Here is a 23,594-nt window from a genome sequence, read left to right as displayed (position 1 = left end):
CAAGCTAGCTGCCATCAGGACAGTGTGGGATAAGTGTGTGCACCACCTCCCCCTGTTTTACAACCCTGGGCCTAATGTCACCATTGATGAGCAGCTGATCCCATTTAGTTGTGAAACATATTGCTTCACGTGTAAATGTGTTGTGTCTTTCCACTCACTCCACTTGATTATAACTGATTTATTTTTTTTATAACATTTTATAAAAAAAACAAAAAAAAAACGAGAAGCACATTAATTCATAAATGTGATCTAACAAAGGGAAAGGGAAAAAAATTAACCATCTTTGCTGTTCATATGGCTTGTAATTGGGATGAAGTAAACATCTGTTGAGTAATTTAACATAAAATTGTTTGATAGTGTTAATTTGGAAAGCCAAAACTCTAGTGGGTCCACCAGACGCATGAACACTGGCTGAGTAACAAAAATATGAACACCACACAAGGGTTAAAGCTTAGACATCAGACTGCGTTACAGTCTCTCTTCTCTTGGATCTGTATAATGTTAGTGGGTGTGGAACACTGTTATTCAGCAGGTGGGTAAAATATCTAAGAGTTGGCTTAAAGGAACTGATAGGGAGCTAAAACAGCTATCAAGCATGTGCAAAGTAATAGAAGAAAAACATGGAGTTAGAGCAGCTAGTACCCTTTAGGTCTTCCTCCAGAAAACCTCAGTATTTAAATAAATGCACAAATTTATGACAAGACATCAGCGATTGTATTAAATTGCATTACTTGCACAGAAGTAAAACAACTTGCCATTTATTTTACAAGAAAATGCATTTACACGTGAGGATTTTAATGGCACAAACAACAATCTTTAGACAATGTTATTTTACAGTTTAACAAGAAAATATTCAAGCCCCAAGTAAGAGAGGCAGGGAGTTTGTGGTGCTGACAGAAAGTCAGGCATTAGTGGCAATTATGTCAATACCACTTATTCTGGCTCAGAAAATAAACAAATAAAAAAAATAAACTGCCTCTTCCACAGTACAATACAAACTGAATTCATCATAGTGTGGATAAAGATTCAAAATCACCACAATTTCAAACAAATCTATTATCAAAACAATCCTGAAACTGCAGTTTCTGGTCCTTAGACGTCCAGCACCAGCAAGCAGTCAAATAGCAGCATGTACAACAGGAATCATGTAAAGAAATACACTGTCCATAAAAGGAATCCATAATGAATCCAAAAGTATCACTTATTTTCCAACAAACAGCGTTGCTGGTACTTTCCCCCATATGAATGACAGCAGTCATCCACAGACAGGCACGTTTCCAAAATATACACATTTCGCTAATTCTGTTATTAAACACTTTGTTTTTAATACTAGGAGTCTATCATATAATCTATCAACAGTATCTTTCACCGTTTACCTGCTTATCACTGTTCAAATAAATGCTTTCACAGACAATCTGTGACCATGTTCCATCCAGTCAATTGTCCAGTTCGATATCAGCAGCAGGAAAGATGCAGAGTATCCTCTGGATACTTGGGAGTGAGCTCTGTCATTACTACAAGGACTCTTCATCAGAAACACTGTCTGCATTTACCTTTGTCAGGAGATCGAGCTCCTCACTGTCCTGCAACACAAAAAAGAGACAAGGCATCAGAATGAATGAACAAGTGATCAAATCCAGTGGACAAATCTGCAGACATTGAGGCACTGTGCACATCTTTTTTCTGTTTTCAGAAAGTGGAGGGCAGTATTTACTCCCCGAAAAACACCGGGGAAGTACCGTGCATTTTAAAGCCACGGCTGCCAATGGAGAGGGTATTTTTGTTAGTGCTCTCGCAAAGAAACAAACACCTGAAACCTGGCATTTCACCTGAATTACAGGGTTTCTTCAATACAGAACAGGACGCTGGGGATGAAAAGAATTCCAGGATAGTATCCCCACAGACTACTGTATTGTTAAATAGCTTCTTCCATCAAAAAACACTTGACTACTAAAGGAATTCTATGACGTAAGGCTCCAGCATGAGCCTGGATGCTATTTTCATAGCTGGGAATCAGGTTTCCTCTTGCACTCAAGAAATGACATTACAGAGAAACAAGAGCCAAGTTTCCTGCAGAGCACTTGGTATGTGGGCGGGAGTAGAGGAAGTGGATATACATCGGGGTTAGGTGAGCGAAGTTGTGTGAGGAAAAGGAGTGTGTGGGCTTGTGTGCGTGACTACTGAGGATTTGTGGTTTGTCTCCTACCCCTCTTGACCTCTCAAACACCTCCCCGTTGATGACCCGTAGTTTCTCCCGCTGCAGGCTATATTCCAGGTCCTTGGGCCAGCTGGCATTGTAGATAAAGATGGCCAGCAGGACCGTGGGTGCCTGGAGGAAGAAGTCCAGCGAAGGGTGGAAGTCAAAGAGGAAGAGGGAGAGGCCTGTGACCAGAACAGTAGTGAACTGGCCAGTCAGCACATGGAACATGTTGTCTCTGAATTTTAAGATGAAGGCCACGGATAAGCCCAGGGCAGCTAGGGAGAACACAGAAGATTATGAGTTCTTCAAATGCATACTAGAGATAGATAAATGAACTAGTCCAGTTAATAACAAATTACACCCAGCAGCTGGATTAGTGTAACTTAGCACTGATGCCAGAAGCAGGACCAAATACCCACCAGGCTCTGTTCAAAGGCATAAAACAACTCAAGTACCAGCAGCTTACAAGATCACAAGTTAAGATGATTTTGTCTGTAGACGACAGAAATTGTACAAAGTAGTGGTTTTGCATGCTACAGTCTTTTGGAGCCCCCACCCCAACCCCTCCTCTATTTACGCCAGCTTTCATCTGATTGGCTGCCCCTACATCTGAGCTTCTACAAACAGAACCAGGTGCTGCACCACTTCCTCTGCTTATCAATTTGACAGACTTCCTTCAACCCAGCCATGCCTTCCAGCTCATCCTGGAGGACACAGTATTCCCCAAGCCCGCTGAGACCTCCTCCCAGTAGGACATGGCCAAAAACATCTCACCTACCAAGGAGTCCAGGAGGAATCCTGGTTAGATACCTCAACTGTCTTCTTTTGATGAACATATTTTCTCTTCCTCAAGCAACTTATATAATCCACATGGACATGTTTGCATATAATTCAAAGCAGCAAACTAATTAAATTAAATTAAATTAAATTAGAGTGGACATCTCCAGCAACAGAAATGACAGTAGGAGATCTCAGTTCAATCAACATCACACTTATGCCTGCTTGATATTCATCTTCCAGTCATATGCTGTATAAAACAGTATTCAAATGTCCCTCTGATGTGAGAATGATGCACTACAGTGCTGACTGAAGTTATCAATCTTGTGATAGGCAGAAACACCAAAAGTTAAAAATGGAACAGTCAGGTCACTAAACTGCTGAGACTGGAGTGGGGCTGGTGGAAACTGCGGCAGACCAGGGCACTGAAACATAGACAGACAGTTCTTTTGCAATGAAAAACATAAACACCCATGCTCCCGGTAGGTTTCCGCTGTGTCAGCTGTTTACATTATAGGTGCTTATGCAGTAACCATGGTAACCACGGACTCTGAGCGGCTGGATCGACGGAGGTCAGACAACAATTTTACATATATGATCTTCAAACAGGACACAGCCATTATCCGTCCTGGCCTCATATCAAATGTGAACGCAGACTGAGTCTATGTTTGACGTTTGCTTTATATCTAATCTTCCTCTCAAACATTTAAACAGTAGCGAGTCTGCAGCTGAGGGAACACAAACTCAAATTGTCGGAACAGGTTTGCTCGTTTCTTGCGTGTATTCATTTGGTGATTTATTAAATGTGTAACTGTTATTCTAATCTGCTGCTGAGTCTCTTACGCTGATGAAAATGCAGATAACACAGATCACGAACACCTGTTCAACCAATCACTTTCATTCCACTTTGATCTGCGACAAACTGACGGTTCATCTCTGTTACAGTGTTGCGTTAGACTGCTATATTTTTTTGTTCTTTATGCTGTAGATTTTCACGTCTCTGGAATAGTTGGCAGTAATAAGGATGATCTTCTGTAAAATCATATTGATATGACCCGTGACATATTCGTACATGTCAGTTAGACTAGTCAGCTGGGAAACTGTTAACTCATAGAGCTGAAGATATCGTGGATATGCTGACCTCGCTCCGTGGTGTACAGGGCCGTTTACCCTCATGATTACTATTCACAATAAAAATATTAGCCGAACATCATGAAGTCTGTATGTGTTTCATAGTGTCGAACAACCTTTGTACAGTTAAAGCCAGCAGTTACTACATGACGGAAACACCAACATTATCTCATTTATACGTTTATACGCAGGTCACGCTGATTACTGAACAAAAACCCAAAGATCAGCTCTTAATCAAATTTATTTGCTCTCTCTCCTCCTTAAACATGTTTTTAATGTTAGTTATAATTCAGAATTGGCGACTGAACATCAGGAAATAAAACCCCGATAAATATAACCTCAGTAAAAGAAGTCAGTGTCAGCGGGGGTTATTACAGCTGTGTACCGGGGCCTGCGCTTTGTCAGTGGTAATAACAACTTGATTGCTTGCGAGGCAAACGGGTCTATCCTGGGCAGACATCTCCAAAATCATCGAAGCACTTTTGCAAAGAGGCTGTATCTTGACAAACCGACCAGACATATGAAGATTAAATCACTACATTCTCGCTAAAAAAAATATTAAAACGGTATTTGGTGGCACACAAACAGGGTTTTTCAAAGTTCAGTTCTGTGAGTTTCCACATGCTGGTTGTTGTGTGCTAAAAACAATGGCCACCAGGCCAAAGCAATGGTTTTGACTCGATCAGTGTTAACCCCGCCTCCTGAGTTTGATGGGTGAGGTTGACAGATAAAATTATTTCATGGTGAGACCTGAAGGAGTCAACTGTGCCAAAATGAATTAATTAAATACACAATTAAATAATTATTTAAATGTGGCAATAATTAATTAAAATGTGAAATAAATAAATAAATAAATAAATAAATAATTAAATGTGTCAATAATTAATTAATTACATTTGTTGTAAATATTTATGTAATTAATTATTTCCGATAATTAATTAATTTGTGCATGTAAATGGAGAGTCCTCTTCACACACTGAGGTTAATTATGGAGTTCCACAGGGTTCAGTGCTAGGACCAATTCTGTTTACATTATACATGCTTCCCAGCAAGAGCAGCAGTCATCAGGAACAGAGGAGCTTTTAGACAGAACGCTCTTCCAGTGTAGCAGTAACAATGTGTGCCCTGATTCCCTTGGTAAGAGTTTTGATTGTTTGGACTTCTTTCATATATAATCATTTACTCCATCATGAACAAAACATATTTAATTTGTACCATAAACAGATGGTGAGCCCAGGTCAGGGTGAGGGTGCCGGTAGTGCCGGAGCCACAATAAGAGAAACTAAACAGGATTTGAAAAAGGAGGTGGAGCATCTACAAAAAGTGACATACCAGTTGCGCAAGAGAAAAGTATGTAATGTATGTTCTTGCACTTGTTTTTAGTGTTTTCACTGACCACTGGCCACGGAAAAGGTCAAAATTGTCCTCGGTTTCAATGCCTTGACCAAAATATGTATTCTTTTACATCAGATGGTCAGCTCATCTGAAATATGCAAGGAGTAAAGGTATTAAAGGTAAATGAGTTTAAATACCTGGGGTCATTTTAAGCAAATTGACTTCCATGTCTCCTCAGAAATATTAATATTTAGGTCATTTCTCCAAGATTATAACTTAGAAACTGATGTTTCTGGGGAGGCAGAGACAACCTCTGTCTCTCTTCCACAGCATGTCTTTATCCTGTCTTCCTTCTCTCACCCCAACCGGTCGCAGCAGATGGCCGCCCCTCCCTGAGCCTGGTTCTGCCGGAGGTTTCTTCCTGTTAAAAGGGAGTTTTTCCTTCCCACTGTCGCCAAAGTGCTTGCTCATAGGGGGTCATATGATTGTTGGGTTTTTCTCTGTATCTATGAAGCGCCTTGAGGCGACTTTTGTTGTGATTTGGCGCTATATAAATAAAATTGAATTGAATTGAATTGAATCCAGTTATAGAATGTTGAAATTAAGCCTTTGTTACCACTTTTTTTCCCTCCACCATTAACTCCTCTAAATTAGTTAACTGGGGAAGGTTGAGAGACTGATTTTGCATGGAAGAAATGAAGCTTCAAATCTGTAAATGCTTAAAGAAGTGTTTTTGGAGGATTTGAAATTTTGAGGCTAAATCCTCAAATGGAACCATTATTCCATCACAAAAAAGATCACCCACTTTCCTAACACCTTTTTCTGCCCAACCCTGGAACCCTGCGTCCATATTTCCTGGTGCAAATAAGGCATTTTCCCCAAATAGGACTAAAATGAGAGAGATTATTCTTAATATTCAAAATTTCTTTTATTGTAAACCAAACTTCAATCATATTTCAGACTATAGGATTATTTGTTTCTTTCTTTAATTGTTTTGGCTGTGCAGAGTATAAGTACAAGTTTAATGGCATTTTAAGAGAATTTGCTTCCATGAAAAATAAAACATTATTGTCCTTAGATGAATAGCCAGATAGTACCAGTAAAAGTTGGGGCATTTCAACCCCCCTGTATCAAAGGCAAGATACAACAAAGACAAACAAATGCGGGGATGCTTCTTGTTCCAAATAAACTCTCTGATTAATGACGCTAGTTTGGTAAACAATCCAGCAGGAGGAGCCAGTGGGACATTCTGAAACATATACAAGAGTTTAGGTAATACATTTATTTTAAGAACACTTATAGATAGTGGTAAACTTATCCAACGCTCCAGATCTTTGGAAATTTTCTGTAGAATTGTATTATATTTAAGTACCACCACATCTTTTATTTTAATGCCTAGATGAGTGAATTCAGAATTAACAGTAAAGCTCTTGTTTAAGTAACATTAATGATGATTTTGTTACATTTACTTTATACCCTGAGAAGGCCCCAAACTGGTCTATTAAATCCTTTACAGCAGACACAGAAGTTTTTAGTTGCTTTAAAAATAATATGACATCATCAGCAAATAACGCAATTCTATGCTCCTTTCTACCAATCTTAACACCTTGTATTTGTCCACTGGTTCTAACCGCTATTGCCAGAGGTTCAATAGCTAAAAGGAATAAAAGTGGAGATAATGGTGAATCCTGCGGGCACCCTCATTGTTGCATTCTGAATTATATAGCGTTTCATAAAAAACTTTAAATGCATTGTTTATCTCGATTGGGTCTATTATGATATTTCCATTTGAAGTTTCAAGTTTGGTAATTGCCCTTTCAGATTGCTGCTGTTTTATACGCTAAGCCAGGAGTTTGCTGGGTTTTTCACCTTGGTCATAGGATTGTTACTTTAATCTCAATAAATGTACAGCTGCTTTTTCGCTTGTCATTTCGTTATATTGCGTTCTCAATAGTAATAATTCTTTGACATTGTCCTCCTTATTCTGGCCTGATTGAAAGCTGGTCTCTTCTAACATTTTTATTTTTTTATTCCAGATATTTTATCTTTTGGTTTCGTTCTCTTGTTTTCTTACTAGTATAGCTTATAATTTGCCCTCTTAAGTATGCCTTGAAGGCGTCCCATCTCACACTTGCCGATGTTTGATTTGAATTGTGCTCAAAGTATTCATTAATTTGCTTGCCTAAAACTCAAGAAACTGTTTGTCTTGCATCCACTTCAATTGAAACCTCCATTCAATTCGAGTTTTAATCAGTTTTGACTCTATGAAAGTCAAAGTAACGGCTGCATGGTCAGATATTATTATTTCCTTATACTGTATACTATATCTTTTGTATAAGGAGCCAGCTCAGTTGATACCAAAAAGTAGTCTATTCTGGAATACACTTTGTGTGTACCTGACCAGCAAGAATATTGTAATTTGGTTGGATTTTGATCGCGCCATATGTCGGTTATATTGAACTCCTTCATAAATTGTTTGATCACCTTTAGTGTTCTATTGTAAGTGTTATCCATGCCTGACGATTTATCCTTCTGTGGGTTCAAAGCAAATTGCAATCCCCAGCAATTATACATTTACCTTGTAAATCTGAAATTTTAAGAAATAAATTGCTATAAAAATGTGGATTATCTTCATTTGGGCCATAAGTATTAATTAAATTTAGTCTAGTAGATAGTAGGTTACCTTGTAGTATTAAAAAAAAACGTCCATTAGAATCCTGAAGCACATGCTCAACATGAAAAGGTATGGATTTGTGTATCATTATCATAACGCCCCTAGAATTGGAGGAGTAAGGAGGTGATAAAATTTGACCTGGCCATCTGTGTTTGATTCTATTTGTCTCACTGCCTAGCATATGAGTTTCTTGTAGAAACACAATTTTGGCTTTCAATTTCTTGATCCTACTAATGGCTTGTTTTATTTTTACTAACTTGGGTTTCAACCCAGCCCACGACCACCACTGCGACTACTACAACAACCAGAGCAACTACAATGACAACCAGAAAACCCACCACAAAAAGGCCGCTGATCCATAACTCATTTCACCATCATTTTTTATGTGTACAAAGAAAAGTTTACCACGACACCAGCTCAAGACCAAATCATTCTCACAATGTTTGAATCAGTGAAGAAAATGAAAAATAATATCTGCTTTTGTGCGCTGGTGTTGACTAACGAGTATGAAGACAAGTATGAGCCTAGCAAGCCAACAGCAAGCAATCCAGAGGAGTCAGAAGTCATCACTGTTATCACTCCTACCAGGAAGGGAAAGCACGATAAGCATGACAAGAAGAAGAAACCGAATGACAAGGGTGCCAAGAAAGCCGACAGAAGAGGAAAGCCAGGAAAGGAGGGAAAGATTGGGGGAAAGAAAAATGGAAAGAAGGCGTCAAAGTGGACTATCCAAAGCCCACTAAAAAGCCAACGCCACCACCAAAGGGTGCCCTTGCCTCCTTTCTGGATTACTTTGAAAACAGGAGGCGGCTGCTGGTGAGACGTAATAGCATGACATAATATTGACAGTTCATAAGAGGCTCTTTCACCTGGCAAAACTCCAGGCTTCGAGCTTTGGCCAGAGGGAAATGTCAGTACTCAGAGCACCATCGCTAAGTGTGAGGACAGGTTTAACATTTTGGCCAAAGTGCTTATTTGATTTCTTGCCAAAATACAGATGAATTCAAATGTCAGACTATGGGCATCTGGAACAGTTGCTTATTAGCCTATTATATTTCAAACACAGCCACTTCCTGATAAGCAGATAGCATGGACTTCTCTGCACCCAGCCAAAAAATGGCTCCAACAGATGAAGCATGATATGTGATTTAATTTCTGATTTAGCATTACCTCAGTAATTAATTGATGTTGCCTCCTTTCTGTAATAATCTAAATATCTCCTCAGTAATTAACTGAGTTTTCTGTCAAATACAACTATCAGCCAGCTTTATGCTAAGCTAACTGGCCAATAGCTGTAACTTAATATATTTCCCAAACAAACTCGAGAATGGGATCAATCTCTTCATCCTACTTGCAGCAAGGAAGCAAATAAGCAAAATTCCCTAAAATCTCAAACAGTTTCTTTAAAGAAAGACATCAGCACTACAGTAATGAATGCAGCTATAAGAGAAATTAAAAGACACAGCCATCAGTGATCCAACAGACGTGCCTGCCAAACTCATTAGTCAAACATGAAATTAGTGCTTTTTTTTCTGGACTTCAAATTTTGATCAACTGGATAGGTTTCGAGTTGGGAAGTTGAGCATTACACCATTCTGAATCACTGAGCAGCTGACAGTGTGGAGCAGAAGGAAGTGACCTAAAGTTGGTGCGGCTCCAATAAGGAAAGACTTTGTTTTCCAAGACAGAGTACTGAAATGTTCTAAAGACTCACATCAGGACAAATAATTTATTGTTGATTAATTTTAAACTAGTCAACAAACAGGTAAGCACCTCTGTACAATTTATTGTACAGTGTCACTTTGTGATGGCATGCCACACATGGTAAGCTCCACACCTCACCACCCGCTGTTCACTTTAGTTTAATTTACAGTCACTACTTTAAAATATTCTACTTATTGTTCAATATCGTTTCTTTATTAAATGTATTCATTTTTCCATCACACCTTCCAATGTTTATATGGCGTGCACACATATTAACCTTGCAAGGTCAAAGTTCTGTTTTATGTTATATTAATACATCTTTCTTTGTTTGAGTTACCTGGGGGTTGGTGTCTCCTCCTGTCTGGCAAAAGGTGTGGCAAAGGGCTGGGAGACCTGAAGTACTACTGACAGCCTAATTGGATTGCACCACATGCTTCATTGCCTGGGGGGTGTTTCATGTTTGTTTAAATGTTTTGTATTAGTTGGTTATATGGCAGCCATCTTATTTTCCCCCGTGTGTGTCATTTGGTTTAGCTAAACCAGTATTTAAGTCCCCCTGTGTGTCATTTCAGCAGGTCAGTTTGTCATATGTTTGTTTGAGGTTCTGTTAATTATTATCTTGAGTAGTGATGGTGAGATGAAGCCTCATGATGAACTGAAGCTTTCCATCCAATTGGTCGACTCATGGTTCGAAGCATTGTGATGATTCATTTGCTCTACTGCGCCATCAAGTGGACAATTCAAGTGAAGCGGGCTCTTTGATTATAATGATGTGTAAACCTTATGTACATCTGGATAATGACAAAAACTAGTGTTTGGTGCTTCACTTTTTAATAAACTAAAAGACAGAAATCAGATTATAGGATGTGTAGTGTTGTTTATTTATATTTTGGTGTTTATCATTTGTGATATTTATTACTGTGTGCATACTTTATTAGGAGAGACAAAATTTAAAAAAAACAAAACATCTCTTCCTTGCTGGTTCCATCGAAGAAGAAATGCACAAGTAACTATGTAGCACGTACGTAATCCAATTCCACAACACGGTGTGATGGGGAATCAGCTGTTTTCCTGCCCATGTTATTTCGAATCTGGCGCGAACCGGTGAACCAGTCCCTGAATCAGTCACGTGGTACGGACTGCCCGCGAGGCCTCGAACGTCACTGCCTACGTAATCAAAGCAAGCCTCGATACGCGCTTCAGAAAAACGCCCCCGCGATTACCCGACGCACGATTCGAAGCTTCGACACACAGGACACATCACTAATCTTGAGTTTATTGAGTTGACCTCTTTTATTGGTCTGCCTGTTTAAGTTTTGGCTTTGTTAAATATATATTTTCATATTTTTGGGTCAATAAAACCCATTTTTTGAATTAAAACCACCTGTGTCCTTTATGCTTTACTGCTTGGTCCCTGACAATTGGTGGCAGCAGTGGGATCATCCAGTATTGGACACAGGTCTTTTTTTTTTTCTTTCTTCTGTTTTCCCCATGAGGAAGAAGAATGCATCGTGGTGGCAAGAATGAAAAGAAAAAGGGATCTGCTCAGCAAACCTGCGAAGAGGAGGAAAATGGAGCCTCAGGAGTCACTGAAGTTGTGGAGAGAGTGGAAAAGGAGCCTACTTTGTCTGATCTAGTCAATATGCTACATGCTCACATGGAACAACAGGATGTCCGGGATGCAAAACAGAGTGAGTTAAATGCACGACAAGAACAGCGATTTAAAGCCTTTCAACATCAGTTTAGACTTCTGCAGTCAGAAATCCAAGTCAGAACAGCACCATCAGATTCTGCAGAAGCTCGCTCTGAATCATTAGAGTTTGATATTCATCCTTCTTCCTCTGCTCAGCAGGCCCAGGCTGAACCAGTTATGACTAATTCCAATCCAGCCATTTCACCAGCATTTCAGTTTCCCCTACAAATAGAGGGCAGATTGGAAAGATTAACTGAAGCTGATGATATTGAACATTTCCTGATCACATTTGAACGTATGGCTACAGCTTATCGATGGCAGAAATCAGATTGGGTTTTTCATTTGATACCCTTGCTTACTGGTAAAGCTAGAGGTGCCTATGTTCACATGGACATTGATGATTCATTAGACTATGATAAAGTGAAATCAGCTATTCTGCCAAAATATGACATTAACCCTGAAACATATAGGCAAAGATTCAGATCCCTGGACGTTCAACCAGATGAAAGCCCTCGTGAGCTATATGCGAGACTGAAGGAGCTTTATGGGAAATGGATCCAGCCAAAGGGTAAAACTATTCATGACATTGGTGAAACTATAATCTTGGAGCAGTTTCTCAGAATGTTATCTCCTGAGCTTCAGGTTTGGATCAGAGAACACAACCCTGGTTCAGCAATGGAAGCGGCTCGGTTAGCTGATGTTTTTGTTGCTGCCAGAAAGAAGGGGCAAGCATGGAGCCATAATGCATGGAAGGCATCGAGGGACACCCGGAAGATATCTCAGCAAAACCATCTGGATTCAGCAAATACAAGCACCAGTAAGACCTCTCAGTCTATCACTAGACCACCAAAGGCCTCTGGTAAGAAGCTCATTTGTTATCTTTGTGGATTAGAGGGCCATACAAAACCTATGTGCCCAAGAAATTCTGCTAAAATGGTGCAAATGTGCTTTGCCCCTCGTTCTAATGCTGATCCTGAGCAGGAGAGTGACAAATCCATCAAAATGAGTCAGATTGAAGTGAATGGGGTTCTACTCAATGCCCTTCTTGACTCTGGCAGTTCTCGGTCTCTTATTCACTCAGATTTTGCCCCACCTAATATTGTTCGCACCAGTGATACAATTTCAATCTGTTTTGTCCATGGAGATGAGAAAAGATATCCGACAGCTGACATCTACATTAAAGTTCAGGACCAGATGTATCTGCTGAATGTGGGTGTTGTGAACAGTTTGCCTTACTCTGTCGTGTTAGGGCGTGACCTTCCTGTGCTTTTTGATTTGTTGGAGTCTGAGCAGACTGAGGAGTGTAATGTAGCTGTTACCAGAGCTCAGGCTAAGCAAGTCAGTACCCACTCTGAGATCCTGAGTGCCCTGCCTTTTTTTAATGAGGAGTTTGAGACAACTGTGGTGAAGCCACGGAAGACCCGCAGACAAAGAAGGCAGGAGAAATTCAAATTTTCACCTGTGGATACACTAACAGACGCCGAGCCAACACCGTCACCCCTAGGGTTTAATATTCCAACTGAAATTGCTGAACTCCAAAAATCTGATCAATCTTTAATATCTCTTTTCCGGAAGGCCAAAGAAAAGGAAGCTGGAGTGGAGCAGGTTCTTAACAGTGAGTACATCTTGCAAAATGACATTCTCTATCGTCAGCAGGGGTCGGTGCTGCAGCTGGTGGTTCCCCAGAAGGTTAGAAACGCCATTCTCACCTTAGGGCATTCTATTCCGTGGGCTGGCCACCTTGGTAAACACAAGACCACAGCTCGCATCAAACATCATTTCTACTGGCCTGGTCTTAGCAAAGATGTGGCTCAGTTTTGTAAAAGTTGCCCACAGTGTCAGATAACATCTGCTAAAATCCCCCATAGAGCTCCACTCCAACCTCTCCCTGTCATCGGCACTCCTTTTGAGCGTCTTGGAATGGATGAATAGGGCCTGTTGAGAGGAGCAAAGCAGGAAATCGTTACATGCTTGTTGTAACAGATTATGCCACAAAATATCCTGAGGTGTTCCCTTTAAAATCTATAAAGGCCAAGCCCATTGCATTTTGTTTAGTGCAGTTCTTTGCACGAGAAATACTAACTGATCAAGGCACTAACTTCATGTCTACTTTGTTAAAGCAAGTTTATCAGTTGTTGGGTATCCGGAGTCTGAGAACTTCACCATACCACCCTCAAACTGATGGGCTGACAGAACGGTTTAACCAGACATTGAAACAGATGCTCAGGAAGTTTGTCAACGACAGTGGTAACGATTGGGATCAATGGCTGCCATATCTACTCTTTGCTTATAGAGAAGTCCCCCAAGCCTCCACAGGTTTTTCACCTTTTGAGCTGTTGTATGGTTATGAGGTTTGCGGCCCTCTAACTCTGTTAAAGGAGATCTGGGAGGGAGACAAGGCGGAGGAGGGACCCAAGAACATTTTGTCTTATGTCATTCAGATGAGAGAACGGTTGGAGAAAATGAGTGAACTTGCTCAATCACATATGGTGGAGGCCCAGCAGCAGCAGAAGTCTTGGTATGATAAATCTGCTCGTCAGCGTGCGTTTGAGCCAGGACAAAAGGTGCTCGTGCTCCTCCCCAGTGACAACAACAAATTGTTGGCAAAGTGGCAGGGGCCATTTGAAGTCATGAGGAAGCTGGGACCCACCACATATGAGGTGTCCACCCCAGGGCAGTTGCGCTCAAGCAAGGTCTTGCATATAAACCTTCTGAAGGAGTGGGTGGAGCGTATTGAACACAAGGCAGATGCAATGCTCATACGGCGAGTGCCTGAAGAAGATGAAGCAGATGAGCAATATCTACCACCTGCTGGCTCTCTGGATTATGATCTCAGCCATCTCCCAGAGGACAAGCAGCAGCAGGTGAGAGAAATGTGTAAATCAGCAGTCTTTCAAGAGAATCCAGGGAGAACTGACATTGTCGAACATGATATTGTGGTACGAGAAGGTGCCTCTGTGAGACGATTAAGTTACAGGATCCCGGAACGTCTGCTGCCTTCATTGAAGAAGGAAATTGATTTGATGTTATCCCTAGGGATCATCGAAAGATCTAAGAGTGAATGGTGCAACCCTGTGGTCTTGGTACCCAAAAAGGATGAGAGTATGAGGTTCTGCATTGATTTCAGGTACCTGAACTCCATATCCATGTTTGACTCCTACCCGACACCAAGAATTGATGATCTACTTGAACGTCTGGGAAAAGCAAGGTACCTGACCACAATAGATCTGTGTAAGGGTTACTGGCAGGTCCCACTCACTCAACGGTCCAGAGAGTTCACAGCATTCAGAACACCATGGGGGCTTTTCCAATTTACAGTCTTACCATTTGGACTACATGGAGCTCCAGCAAATTTCCAACGGCTGATGGATCAGGTATTACATGACTGCTCTGACTTTGCTGCTGCTTACTTGGATGATATTGTTATCCACAGCAACACCTGGTGTCTCCTCCTGTCTGGCAAAAGGTGTGGCAAAGGGCTGGGAGACCTGAAGTACTACTGACAGCCTAATTGGATTGCACCACATGCTTCATTGCCTGGGAGGTCTTTGACCAACTCCACCATGAAAATCGACCACACATACGCACACACAGATAGGTGTGGGTGTGTTTGTCTCAGGTGTCCAACTCCAGGTTGTGATGGATCAGGCCACATCACTGGAAACTATGCTTCACATTGCAGGTGAGAGTTTGCCTCTCTAATCACATATTCGTTACAGACTACATCAGTTACTCAGTGTATTTATGTCACACTTTGGCAATAATAAAAAAAAAAGTCTGTGTGTAGAGTGTGTAGACTTATTTTCTTGGTCCCTACTGCTTACACAGTCCACCAGTCTCACTAAGACAGAAGCTGACATTGAGTGACAAACATTAAGCTAACAGAATATAATGTTCACATAAACTCACTGTAAATGTACTGAGTCCTTGTAAACTGTTAAAATGCACATTAAACAGAATCAGCCTCACCCATATTAGCTTACATGTTTCAAAATATACAAATGACTTTTTTACTTTTTGAGATCATTCTTTTAAAGAATTTTATTTAGCCCATGTTTAAGCAAAGCTTTGTCTTTTCTGTGTGGTCCACTTTCTTCCTCTGTGCCAGTTTGTCTGGATGCCCCCGAGCCAAGAAAAGTAGAGTCAAATCAACTCCTACCAAGGATGACAAAGAAGATTCTGAGCTGCTCAGGTTGGCAACAATAGCTCATTAGCACTGGGTGTGTGTTTGCCAGATTATAATTTGGTTTACTTTGGCTCAAAAGAAATGTATCATAGATATTAAGTATCAGAAGATGAATTATGATGATTCAGATGAATGATGGAGTTTTAGTTCTTACACCACCTTCAGGGCTGTCACAGGACAGCACACTGACCCTGTGAAGAGGACAATCCATCCATCTTCATCCGCTTTATCCGAGGCCGGGTCGTGGGGGCAGCAGCCTAAGCAAAGAGGCCCAGACCTCCCTCTCCCCAGCCACCTCCTCCAGCTTATCCAGGGGAACACCAAGGCGTTCCCAGGCCAGCCAAGAGATATAATCTCTCCAGCGTGTCCTGGGTCTGCCCCGGGGCCTCCTCCCGGTGGGACATGCCTGGAACACCTCACCCAGGAGGCGCCCAGGGGCATCCTTGTCAGATGCCCGAACGACCTCAGCTGGCTCCTTTCGATGTGGAGCAGTAGCTGCTCTACTCTGAGCCCCTCCCGGATGGCCGAACCTCTCACCCGATCTCTAAGGGAGAGGCCAGCCACCCTTCGGAGGAAGCTCATTTCTGCCGCTTGTATCCGCGATCTCATTCTTTGGGTCACTACCCACAGCTCGTGGCCATAGGTGAGGGTAGGGACGTAGATCGACCGGTAAATTGAGAGCTTCGCTTTTACACTCAGCTCCCTCTTCACCACGACGAACCGGTGCAGCGTCTGCATTACTGCAGCCCCAATCCGTCTGTCGATCTCCGGCTCCCTTCTCCCATCACTCGCGATAATACAAAGAATCTTGAGGTAACGGTTGTTATGATTTAGCACTGTATGATTAAAATTTAATTCAATTGAAAATACCAAGATGTACTGTCCCCACTGCTCTTCTGGGGCTACGTCCACACCTACGTGCGTATTTTTGAAACAGATATTTTCAGTTTTCTTTTTTTTTACTTTAAATCCCATCCACACATGCAGTTTTGAAAAATATCTCCATCTACATGTAAACGCAAAAAATAAAGTCAAACGCTGTCAAGAACATGGCAAATCCTAACCGTATAGAAATGTTGGCCAATCAGAAGTCTAGAAGCTTAAACAGGGTTTTGTGCCCTCACAAAACCTTAAGTACTTCTGAAAAGTTTTTGTGTTTTTTCTGGAAACACAGCTAATTTTGTGTTACTTTTCAAGCTTCTGTATCATTTCAAATGTTAAAAAGTAAAGACAGTATTTTGAATTTTGTCTCACTGGCTCTCTTGGCCAGAGTTTATTCAATTAAGAAAGAAACTGAAAATTTTACATTAGTCTGAGTGATTCATAATCATAAGTCACAGTGCTGTGAAATATGGCTAGTGTAGACTCAAAACTCAAAAATGGACAAAATCCATGCAGAATACATGATTTAATTATGTATTCAAACCCAACGACAGCGTTGGCATCAGGATTTGGGTTGTGAAAGTGTCTGTGCTGAATGTAGTGATGGGACGTTCTGTATCGAGGCTTCGGAGCGTGTGTCGAGTAATGGAGGGGGCGTTTCCGCGAAGCGCGTATCGAGGCTTGCTTCATTTATGGGAGGAGCTGAAAATGATGACGTCCGAAGCCTCGCTGCCCGGCTGTACCACGTGACTGGTTCATGAAGCGGTTCGAACTTTGCCGCGAGATATGACAGCGATATAAACCCCTCAGACTCCATTCAAAATGTGGGTGTTTGATGGAGAGTTGCGGTTAGTGAGAGTTAGAGACAGTTTGGAGAGAGTTTGGAGGGTTAGGAGAGTGAGGAGAGAAAGTCAGGAGAGAATCGAGCCAGCTAAGAAGAGGAGGATGTCCTCCCCTGTGTGGGAACATTTTGATCTTATTCCTCCCAACAAGGTATGTAAATTTCTACAGAAGATGTATTTTCATGATACTGATGGTGCAATACAATTTATGTTAAGCTGTCGTTACTTTTGTACAAGGTGAAGTGTTTGCTATGTGCCAGGGAGCTGGGATATAACAACAACACCTCATCCATGCTTAGGCACTACAGAGCTTTGCATGAGAATAAGGGGAACACCGATTGTGGAGCAAGACCAGCTGAGCCATCAAATGCCAGGATAATATAGCATGCAGTAATGTTACTAAATGATATAACAATATTATACAACTGTTATAAGTTACGTGTGTGATATTTATATTTGTGCTTTATCTTTATTGTCTTTCCTCAGGAGAACAATCTCAAATAGAAGAAGACCTGGTCAGCATGGTGATTGAGGACTCACAGCCATTTAGCATTGTGGAGGACAAAGGATTTAAAAGATTTGTTAAATCATTAAATCCTAGCTATGTTCTCCCCACTAAAAAGGTCGTAAAAGCAGTGAAAATTTAGATTTTACAGAATAAAATGTGAACAGGCAGGACTGAGGCTCAGTGTGTAGCTGTCCATACCTCAACGTTACAAAAGCACAACTACTGTCCACACCTCACCTCACAGTAAATGATCATTTCCATTTCAAGCATTTCCAAATGATCATTTTCCATACTGCCACTATAAATATACACAGTATACTGCCATCACTACAATATACATGTTTTACACACTCCTTTTGTTGTTGACATTTACAGGCTGTGTGCAAAATGCCACACTCTTCAAATTCATGCCAGCTATTATTTTTACGTCCAGTAGGTGTCCTGCTAGAGCAAATGAAGCTTCATGAAGCTTCGCGTTGGGGTGAACCAATTGGATGAAAAGCTTCAGTGCTTCATGGGGCTTCATCTGCCCATCACTAGCTGAATGTAGAAGCCACGTCCAAAGTTCACTCTGACGCCTCTGTCTTTGTAAATGGAGGGACAGTAACTGTGTTTTGATATGTAAGCGTGTAAGAACTGTAGATTGTAAGATTAACAGCAACAGTATTTTGTCTATATCCACCATTGTTGAAATTCATCTCATGTAAACAATAATGTGGCGCACACCTTTGACATTGCGTGACTAAATCTCAGTTTTCCTTGTCCACATGTAAATGCAAAAAATCTCCACCCTGGCAGGAGTTTTTAAAAATCTCAGTTTTCAGTGATCCAAAATGCTGTTTACGTGTGGACAAAAGGTCCAAACACATAGAAAAAGCTGCGTTTAAAAAAAAAAAAAAAAAAAAAAAAGAAAGAAAAAAGAACCATCTACATGTGGACCTAGCCTGGATAGACCTCAACCTTCTAAGCCAGTTCATTAAGAGCGGATACAGATATCGTTTCAGGAGTGAAATGAGTGGAATAACCCTCAGCCACTCCTGTACAAGGATGTCATGAAACTATACACCAGGAGTGAGCAAGACATCAGTTAACTGTAGGTGATCCAAACCAAAGGGATGAAGTTCACAGAAGGTGCGATAGCATACGTGTAGCACAGCTCCAGGTACATAGGTACCCAACAGGCCAATGGGGACCATCATGAAGAAGCAAGAAGGTCAGTCACAGCCAAATATATCTATGCCCAGGATAGAGTCACAGTAAGATCCAAAAAGTAAGAGAGACACATTAAAAACAAGATCAATAGTAGGATTAAGGTTAGAGCTATTAATACATACATACGCTATGCAGATAACACCCAACTTTATCTATCATCCATAACACACACCAATTATTTAAACTGCAGGAAGGTCATAAAGACCTGGATGGCCTCTATTTTTCTGCTTCTAAATTCAGATAAAACTGAGGTTATTGTATTCAGCCCTGAACATTTTAGAAATACTGTATCTAACCAGATTCTTACTCTGGATGGCATTACCTTGGCCTCCAGTAACACTGTGAGGAACATTGGAGTCATTTTTGACCAGGATATGTCCTTCCATACCCATATTAAACAAATATGTAGGACTGCTTTATTTGTACTATATCTCTAAAATTAGAAATATCCTGTCTCAGGGTGATGCTGAAAAACTAATTCATGCATGTTTTACTTCCAGGCTGGACTACTGTAATTCATTATTATCAGGATGTCCTAAAAACTCCCTGAAAAGCCTTCAGTTAATCCAAAATGCTGCAGCAAGAGTACTGACAGGGACTAGAAAGAGAGAGCAGATTTATCCTATATTGGCTCCTCTTCATTGGCTCCTCACATAAAGGTATTTAATAATCAGGCCCCATCTTATCTTAATGACCTTGTAGTACCATATCACCCATTTAGAGCCTCACCTTGAGGCAACAACTGTTGCCTCAAGGTGAGGCAATCAGAGGCAATAGGTCTTATGAAGTAATGAGTTCAAATTTGGAATTATAAAAAAAATATTTTCAGAAAAGGTCAGGTGTAATAGTAGTTGTTTACAGGGAGTTGTATTTTTTTTTTTTTTTTTTAAAAACTGGAACTCTGTCATGGTTTAGTGGTACATTTCAGCCAGTAGGGTTGGAGATCTGGTCTCTTCCAAGTTAGATGTGCCTGGAACATTTCCAAAAGGAGGTGCCCAGGCTCTTTTTCACACGCAGAAACAGCTTTCTTCTGAAATCTTTCTGGATGTCTGAGCTCCCTAACCTTCTTCTAAAGCCGAACCCAGCCATCCTACAGAGAAAACTCTTGTGATGTAGAGGGACTGGTAAATTGAATGCTTTGCCTTTCAGCTCAGCTTCCTCTTCACTATGGCAATCCAGTACAATGCTCACATTACAGTTGATGCCACACCAATCTGCCAGTCCAACCTGTACTCCGTTACTCATTACTCATGAATAAGACACTTGAACTCCCTTGATTAAGGAGGCCTCTCACCTCTGACCCAGAGAGACCATTCCACTCTTTTTCTGGCAAAGAACCATGGCCTCAGACTCTTGGGTGTGCTGACTCTCATCCCAGACATTTCACACTCTGTTGCAAACTGCACCAGTGCATGCTGAAGATTGCGCTCTACTCTTCCACACCCTTCTCAACCTGGAAATGCCTTGCAATCCTGTCAATATAAATCAAGAATGTTAGAGACAAGGGGTTGAATCCAACACCTGCTGAAAACATGCTTAGATTTGTTACATTTGTTTGTTAAATTTGACAGCCCCACAATGTCAGTGTCAATGTTGAGATGCGAGGGTGAATCTCATCCAAACATGGTGCTCACACCCATGATTCTACAATTGTCAAAGCCACAGCCCTTTTGGTGCTCTGATACTGCTCTACTGCTTCACAACACCCCTGGTCCCACTGCCGTGACAGGTACAGATGAGCTGGATTCCTCCGAATTGGTCCTGAACATGGCCCATTATGACTTTATTTACCCCACCCTCCCCTGGGATGGGACTCACTCACTCACTCACTCACTGCACAGATTTCCAATAACATTGTGGGCACTGAAGTCTCTATAGAGAAACATTGCACCCAACCACAGTGCTTGCACCCATGGGTGGTGGATCCACAGGGTGGCAAAACTATGTTATTTTTGTGTGCTGTGCCCGAACAGGCCCCATGGACCCAGGGCTGGATCCAATGGTGGGCCACAATTTAAGGTTAACCAGCCCCAAGAACTCAGTTCCATGAGGGTTTTTTGAATTGTTCTTTGACAAATAATAAAGGTGGCCATGCAAAATATTTACAATAAAGCTCATTTGAAATGTACAAATTCTATTTTTGCTGTATTTTCATGTATGTTTGTACATTTAAATAAAAACCTATTTTCCATTTCCCTGGCAAAATCTGAAAAAGTGAGGGGTTGCTCAAGGTGTGTGTGTGTGTGTGTGTGTCTCCCTTCTCATCCATGTCCACTATTTCAGCCTTGTGTGAGAATGTAAGAGCTCTTGATCCTCATCAGCTGCTTCTCTCAGTCTGTCAGGTTGTCCCAGAGCATCAGCCAACAAGAAAAGAGCCAAGTTCCCTGGAGATGAGTATATCACTGCAAAGTTCAGAGCCAGTGATGGTAAGAAACCCTGATTATGCTGCCCTCACGACACGTGACCCTGTGAGGTTAGACAGCTAGCGAACAAATAGAAGAGGTCTTCCACACAAGGCTTGACTTTCTTGTTTTTATTGAAGATCCTTTTAAAGCCTTATGTCTCTCAAGGCTTCTCCTTGCTATTTCTTATTTGTAACTGAAACACAGAAAATAAAAATAAGTTGCTAGCTAATACACATCTTAATAACAACTTGCCGATTAGCCTAGCTTAACATGTACATTACATCAGCATACAGTTCGCTCCATGTAAACACATATAACGACTGTCTCTACACATGTCAATACTCACAAAGACGAACGTTTTCCGAGGTGCGAACGTGTAGAGCACTCTTAGTGTGAACATGAACTAGTCCCTATTTAATAACTGCCGGAGCACTTTTCACGACATCATAAACGAAAGGGTACATCAAAGATAGGTTAGTGAACAGGACGCTCCCTCGCTCCATTTCCGCACATAGGATACAAAGATCTCTTGTGGAAATGATGTCTCACTCTGAGCTTATTTATCACTCTGCTTATGTGGCTCAATCAGCACACACACCAACCGCTGACCTTTGACTCAAGGGCATAACACTCGCCGCTTGATATACACACATTATATCACAATAAACATCAATACAACATATTCAAACATCATCTAGCATTGAAGAATATTCATTCAGTCTCTGCAAGCAAAACAATCTCTGAAACTGGTCTGAGAAACATTTTAACAGTCCCATCTTTTACAGTCCGCACTTCCACTTTTCGGACCTTCTTGTCGCTGCTGGGGAATGTTTTTACTATTAGTCCCATGGGCCATTCGTTCCTGCTGGCTTGGGAGTCCTTTAGCAGGACCACATCTCCTATTTTGACATTAGGTCTAGTCTCTGTCCATTTTGCACGACCTTGTAAGGTGGATAAATACTCTCCCTTCCACCTTTTCCAAAAAGTGTCAGCGAGGAGTTGAACATGTTTCCATTGTTTCCCAAACAGCTGCCCTGATGAGAAGTTCCCAAGTGGGGCGGACACAGCACTCATCTTCTGCGTTAGTAGCACTGCTGGAGTGAGTACTGCAGGACTGTCAGGGTCGGTGGATATGGGGACAAGAGGCCTTGCATTAATAATTGCCATCACCTCGGCCATGAAGGTGCACAACACTTCATGAGTAAGGCGTGTTTGTTCAGTTCGTAGCAACATTGCATCCAGAATCCGCCTGGCGACGCCTATAAGGCGCTCCCACGAGCCTCCCATATGAGACGCATGAGGGGGATTGAAAGTCCAAACGCACCCTCTCTCTTGCAGGTACTTTCCTACTGCTTTGTTTCCTGAGTTTAGGTCTAATTCCTTACAAGCGCCCACAAAATTCGTGCCTCTGTCCGAGCGCAGAAACTTGGCTGGGCCCCGAATAGAGAAGAGCCTTCTTAATGCATTGATAAAACTATCAGCAGACATAGTCTCTATCAGTTCGATATGCACAGCCCTAGTTGACATGCATGTGAATAACACAGCCCAACGTTTGTTCTGGGAACAACCACCTCTTGTACGACGCGTCACAATAGTCCATGGCCCAAATACATCTAGGCCTACAGTGGTAAAGGGTGGTTCAGGGGTGACTCGGTCTGCAGGCAAGTCTGCCATTTTCTGGATCTGCATTTTGCCTCGCAACTTGCGACATGTGACACACCGATGAATGACAGATGACACAAGCCGCTTCCCTCCAATTATCCAGTACCCAGCACCACGGATAGCTCCTTCAGTTATGTGTCTTCCTTGATGAGCCACTTGTTCGTGGTAGTGAGTCACAATTAGCATAGCGATGTGGCTGGTAGATGGGATAATCAGAGGATGCTTTTCGTTTTCTGTGAGATCGGCGGCGGAAAGACGTCCACCAACTCGCAAGAGACTGTCTTTGTCCACCACAGGATCGAGCTTTTTGAGTGTATCAAACACGCCACTGACCTTCCTTCCTTCTTTAATGTTTTCAAGCGTCCCTTTGTAAGCTTCTTGTT

The 23,594-nt window shown here is 41.5% G+C and overlaps 1 protein-coding gene across 1 annotated transcript; it reads right to left on the bottom strand.

The window, feature by feature from the left end:
• Positions 1-712: 712 nt before the first annotated feature.
• On the bottom strand, positions 713-22,264 carry LOC146693318 (UDP-sugar transporter protein SLC35A5-like). The gene is made up of 4 exons (XM_085479113.1): positions 21,896-22,264; positions 20,439-21,742; positions 2,207-2,475; positions 713-1,583 (listed from the first exon to the last, which is right to left on the bottom strand). Exons 2-4 carry the CDS (start codon positions 20,524-20,526, stop codon positions 1,515-1,517), a joined length of 426 nt encoding a protein of 141 aa, XP_085335239.1. The 5' UTR covers positions 20,527-21,742; positions 21,896-22,264; the 3' UTR covers positions 713-1,514.
• Positions 22,265-23,594: the final 1,330 nt, after the last annotated feature.

The sequence above is a fragment of the Copadichromis virginalis genome, linkage group LG14 (genome assembly GCF_057382275.1).
Source record: "Copadichromis virginalis isolate Kocher_CV1m ecotype Utaka linkage group LG14, C_Virginalis_male_GT1.1, whole genome shotgun sequence".
NCBI classification, from domain to species: domain Eukaryota; kingdom Metazoa; phylum Chordata; class Actinopteri; order Cichliformes; family Cichlidae; genus Copadichromis; species Copadichromis virginalis.
The sequence above is the reverse complement of the archived record's forward strand: the minus strand, read 5'-3'. Positions and strand labels throughout refer to the sequence as shown.